The sequence below is a fragment of the Rhinolophus ferrumequinum genome, chromosome 24, assembly GCF_004115265.2.
Source record: "Rhinolophus ferrumequinum isolate MPI-CBG mRhiFer1 chromosome 24, mRhiFer1_v1.p, whole genome shotgun sequence".
In the NCBI taxonomy this organism is placed as follows: domain Eukaryota; kingdom Metazoa; phylum Chordata; class Mammalia; order Chiroptera; family Rhinolophidae; genus Rhinolophus; species Rhinolophus ferrumequinum.
Window position 1 is genome coordinate 15,561,041 of NC_046307.1, and position 6,014 is coordinate 15,567,054.

The window sequence follows — 6,014 nt, forward strand, 5'->3', positions numbered from 1 at the left end:
AGCTGTAGGAGACAGGCATTTTGAAGGATATCATCCTGAAATGTTACCAATTGGATGAAATGATTGGAGGATGTACTCTATTAAAGCCACAGAGTAAACATAAAAAGAAGAAGAAATAAAATCCTAGAAATAGGAAATCCAACCAGAATAAAAGGCAAAGACAATTCCAAGAATAACGGCAAAGGAAAGTCCCAGGATGACAGTTGTGCAGCATGTATAGAGACCTCCCACCCAATTTAAGGGATAATTGATATCTCAGGAGTTACAGGAATGACCATGTGGAAAACGGTATTGAGAGGCAATTGGACATGTGGGAAGAATAAGTGATAGCTATAAAGGAAACCAAGTAAATGAAAAAGCAAGGCAATTTTTAACTTCAAGAAAAAAGTGAGAAAGTATTAATATGATTAGTACACAACAATGCTCCCAATGATATTGTGAATGAATGAAGGCAGGAAAGGGCCTTGGAAGTGTACAACAGTTAAAACTCAATCCAACATAATAAGGAGTCAACTGATCATGTCTAAAATTAATTAATCAAAATACAGAAGAATACAGATTAATGGTAGAAGAGATAACTAAAAGAGTTTAAAATGGCTGCCTATTGAAAAGTGAACTAGGAACGTGAGGAGGGAAAGGGCAGAAAACAATTGTGTTTTATTACAAGCCTCTTAATACTATTTAATTTTGAACCAAGGTCATACATTATTTTTAAAAAAATGCATTTTAAAGGATCAGTAAAATAGGGATCTTGCAAATCTCCCTAGGAATAAAAAGGAGGTAAAATACTAAATATTACTAATAAGAATATATATATATATATATATATATATATATATATATAAAGATGAATAATACAATGAAAACATAATAACAAGAAATTTGCAAATTCAGATAAAATGGTTTTAAAAATGAAATACAAATTACTTTAAAAGAAAACAAGACCTGGACAGATCAATAACCAAAAATAAAATGGAAAGGAGTCATAGACTTACCGCCAGCAAAGCCACCAAACCCAACTCGCTTAAAAGGCAAGTTGTAATTAAGCATATAGAAACAGATGATGATATAATTGTAAAAAAGTATTCTGTTGCATAAAAATACATGGAAAGCTTCCTAACCCATTCTATGAGGCCAGAATAGTTTAATACCAAAACCATAGAAGTTAAACACACACACAGAGCAACATGGGCCAGAAAAATCCTAGAATGATGTTGACACATCAAATACATATGTGCATTAAAAAATAATGTCATGATTAAATGTTGTTTATATCAAGACCTTGAGAATTAAAAAGCTAAAGAATAAAAGTACAATTTCAACAGATGTCAAAAATTACTTTAAAATCTGAAAGAAAAGAAGAAAACTTTCTTGATCCAAAAAAGGATCATCTATGTTAAATGGAGATCAACTATCACAGTTAAAGATGAAATACTAGGAGCCCTTGTACAAAGGCTAGAATGACCTACCTGCTGGTGTTAATTTTAAGAGTATTCATTGCATAACCTTGGAGATGCTAGCCATTGAAGTTGTATGTGAACAGTAATTTAAATTATATTATTACTTAAAGTGGATGAAGGGTGAAAGTGGGGGACAGAAAGTGTTCTAGAAAATGTCATTGGTAAAGAGTGAAGACCTTCAAACTAGGATTATTTAAAAAAAAAACTGAAAAAAAGGCCAGTTAGTCTGCAGTATGAACAACTTTATTGTTACACAGTTAACAAATAAATTAAAGGTCTTCAACCAATATCTGTTGACTTTTTGATGAAGGCTTCATTTTCTTATATATATTCTTTACTATCAATTTTAAAAACAGGAGCACGTTTACTTAGGATTTTACTCCTGGTGAAGGAAAAATTTTGTTTTTCTACTAATTCATATTATAATAGGGAAAGACGATGTAAGCACTTACTAGCATTACTGTGACCATTTGAAGAAAAAGATAGAATGAAACAGCAAAGACACTGGAGGACAAAAATCACTCCTGTTGCTGTTCCTTTAATCCGCCATCTTCTTGTTCTACTCTTGAAAACGGGAATAACATCCACAAAACGCAAGGTGGCGCTGCTGGCTAAAAAGAGAAAAACATACTTGCACAAATGATGTTGCAGATTCCAGCATTAGGAGGAAATCTGGCCAGACAAGAAAAGCAGAGGAAAGGAAGCCGTGGTAACAGGAGTTGGGGAAAAGTGGGGATCCCTCCTGAAAAGCATTGCTATTATAAGCTCATTTCTAAGGATTCGGTTGCTGCCATTTTTGAAAGCTGCTGTGGCCGAGTGAAAGTGGTTTTGAAAGACTGATTAAAGGAAGAATGGAGGCCAGAGTGGAGCGTGCGGTGCAGAAAAGGCAGGTCCTATTTCTTTGTGTATTTCTGGGAGTGTCTTGGGCTGGTGCAGAACCGCTTCGGTATTTTGTGGCAGAGGAAACCGAGAGAGGCACCTTTCTGGCCAACCTAGCAAATGACCTGGGTTTGGGGGTGAGGCAACTGTCAGCCAGACGATCCAGAATCGTTTCAGATCAGAACATACGATTTTTACTACTCAATACGCTTACTGGTGATTTACTTTTAAATGAGAAATTAGATCGAGAGGAACTGTGCGGCCCCACAGAGCCCTGTGTGCTGCCTTTCCAGTTGTTACTGGAAAAGCCTTTTCAGATATTCCGTGCAGAACTATGGGTCAGAGACATTAATGATCATTCTCCAGTGTTTCTAGATAGAGAGATCCCCTTGGAAATTCTAGAAAACACCACACCTGGGGCGGCATTTCTCCTAGAAAGTGCACAGGATTCAGATGTTGGGATCAACAACCTGAGAAACTACACCATCAGCTCCAATGTCTATTTCCATATTAATGTACATCATAGTGGGGAAGGGAATATCTATCCCGAACTAATACTGGATCGAGTGCTGGATCGAGAAGTGGTGTCTGAGCTCAGTTTAACCCTCACCGCCTTGGATGGTGGTTCTCCGCCCAGATCCGGGACCGCTCTGGTACGCATCCTGGTTTTGGACATAAATGATAACGTCCCTGAATTTGTACAGTCGCTCTACAAGGTGCAGGTGCCGGAGAACAGCCCCGTTGGCTCCCTGGTTGTTGCCGTGTCAGCTAGAGATTTAGATACCGGAAGTAATGGGGAAATAGTTTATGCATTTTTTTATGCCACTGAAAGAATTCTCAAAACGTTTCAAATCAATTCAACATCTGGCAATCTTCAACTTAAAGCCGAATTGAACTATGAGGAAATACAAACTTATACATTAACTATTCAGGCAAAGGATGGCGGAGGGCTTTCTGGAAAATGTACCGTGGCGGTTCACGTAACAGATATCAATGATAATCCACCAGAACTGCTCATGTCATCACTTACTAGCCCAATTGCAGAAAACTCTGACAAGACAGTCGTAGCTGTTTTTAGGATTAGAGACAAAGATTCAGGGAACAATGCAAAGATGACATGCTCCATCCAAGATGATCTCCCCTTCGTCCTGAAGCCATCTGTAGAGAATTTCTACACCTTGGTAACAGAGAACCCGCTGGACAGAGAGAGCCAGGCAGAGTACAACATCACCATCACCGTCACTGACTTGGGGACCCCCAGGATGAAAACCCAGAAAAATATAACCGTGCTGGTCTCCGACGTCAACGACAACGCCCCGGCCTTCACCCAAACCTCCTACACCCTGTTCGTCCGCGAGAACAACAGCCCCGCGCTGCACATAGGCAGCGTCAGCGCCACAGACAGAGACGCGGGCGCCAACGCCCAGGTCACCTACTCGCTGCTGCCGCCACAGGACCCGCACCTGCCCCTGGCCTCCCTGGTGTCCATCAACGCCGACAACGGGCAGCTGTTCGCCCTGAGGGCGCTGGATTACGAGGCCCTGCAGGCCTTGGAGTTCCGCGTGGGCGCCACGGACCGCGGCTCCCCTGCGCTGAGCAGCCAGGCGCTGGTGCGCGTGCTGGTGCTGGACGCCAACGACAACTCGCCCTTCGTGCTGTACCCGCTGCAGAACGGCTCTGCGCCCTGCACCGAGCTGGTGCCCAGGGCGGCCGAGCCGGGCTACCTGGTGAGCAAGGTGGTGGCGGTGGACGGAGACTCGGGCCAGAACGCCTGGCTGTCGTACCAGCTGCTCAAGGCCACGGAGCCCGGGCTGTTCGGCGTGTGGGCGCACAACGGCGAGGTGCGCACGGCGCGGCTGCTGAGCGAGCGCGACGCGGCCAAGCACAGGCTGGTGGTGCTGGTCAAGGACAATGGCGAGCCGCCGCTGTCGGCCAGCGTCACGCTGCACGTGCTGCTGGTGGACGGCTTCTCGCAGCCCTACCTGCCGCTCCCGGAAGCGGCGGCCGACCCGGCCCAGGCCGACCCGCTCACGGTCTACCTGGTCATCGCGTTGGCGTCGGTGTCGTCGCTCTTCCTGTTCTCGGTGCTGGCGTTCGTCGCGGCGCGGCTGTGCAGGAGGGGCAGGGCCGCCTCGTTGGGTGGCTGCTCGGTGCCCGAGGGCCACTTTCCGGGCCACCTGGTGGATGTCAGCGGTACTGGGACCCTTTCCCAGAGCTACCAGTATGAGGTGTGTCTGAAGGGAGGTGCTGGGAGTAATGAGTTCAAGTTCCTGAAGCCTGTTCTCTCTAATCTGCAGTCTCAGAGCATGGGGAGGGACGTGGAAGAATATCCTTCATTTCAGAATGATTTGGGTTTCTAATAAAGAGTGAAAAATAAATGCGAATATTGTGTCTGTGAATGCATTCCTACGAGATTTATCCTGAGTTACCTGTAGTTGAGTGCTTTCACGTTGTTTAAAGTATTCTTAAAGTCACAGGATAAATTTATTTACACAGGAAATGATCCAGTTTTAGCCCTAAGACCCCTCCACAGTGCATGGAATGTGTTTCTATTTATCCCTAAGAATTATGAATTTTGTGCAGTCTATGACATGTAAATCTTGTTTGAGATGTTGTAAATTGGTTTTCATTGTCTCTAAACTTATTGTTTCTATTATCTTCTGAGTTGGTTTCAGTGTTGTAGAAGTATACCTACCCAAGTTTTAGAAGCACGAATGGTAGAATATCTTTTAAAGCTTTTTAAAAAGTACTTACCATGCATCACACATTATTTTTAACAGTTTTAATATTAGAAGTGAACCTAGGAGGGGAGTTATTTTGTAAATGAGCAAATGGATGTTTACAAAGGTTCAGTAAGTTCAGTAAGGTCACCAACTAATAAATAGCAGAGCTCAGCCTCTCTCTTAGATCTGTTTGATGCTGGGACCTTGCTATGATGCTATACTGTTTTCTGTCATTAGATATTACCTGGCAAGTTTCTCCCTAATTAAGGAAAAGAAATATTTTTTCCTGTTCAGTATATTCAATATTTGGAAATAATGTGCATAATTTTTGTTGTATTTTCTTATCAACCAGTAATCCAGCTTTTCCAGATCAATTATTCAACTATTATTATTAAAGCTCTGATCTAACCAAATATCAAGTAAAAAAAAAAAGGAAAGATCAATCTGTGCTTTCTCCTTGTTATGTGAACGTATGACCTTCCTTTCACAGAAAAGATTAATGAGCCTGAATAGAAATATTACATAATTTTGATTGCTTCATTAGTTTATTATTTTCCTCACATCAGAGTACTTTTCTACAGCAGTCCTAATGTGCTTTTTAGACACGTTTTCCTCCTTTAATTTGAAAGTTTATTTTTAAAGTTTCTTATTCAATATACTGCAGTGCTGAATCCGGAAAGTATCAGAAAAAGAATAGTGTTAAATATGTCATATTAAAGAGAAACAAGTTATCATTAAATTACTTAGAGATTCTGGGGAGTTAAGGAGAAGCTTTGTTTGTTAGAATAATCTGTAACTGCTTTTTCTTTAACATTATCCAGATAATTTTTGCGTAGCTGTATTCTGAATATATTATAAACTAATGCTGGTGAATCTTAAAATAGTACTATTACTGTGCATTAATAATGGGATATAGTCTAAGGACAAAATAGAAACCCTCAGTAAAATCTTA

General features: G+C 41.5%; 1 protein-coding gene across 1 annotated transcript; it reads left to right on the top strand.

Annotated features, from left to right (window-relative positions):
• The first annotated feature begins 1,865 nt into the window (after nt 1–1,865).
• PCDHB7 (protocadherin beta 7) lies at nt 1,866–5,733 on the top strand. The gene has a single exon (XM_033097064.1). The coding sequence runs from the start codon at nt 2,312–2,314 to the stop codon at nt 4,697–4,699; it is 2,388 nt and encodes a 795-aa protein (XP_032952955.1). The 5' UTR covers nt 1,866–2,311; the 3' UTR covers nt 4,700–5,733.
• Nucleotides 5,734–6,014: the final 281 nt, after the last annotated feature.

Coding starts and splice junctions, on each gene's coding strand:
- PCDHB7 (XM_033097064.1), top strand. CDS start 2,312: ATGGAGGCCAGAGTGGAGCGTGCGGTGCAGAAAAGGCAGGTCCTATTT.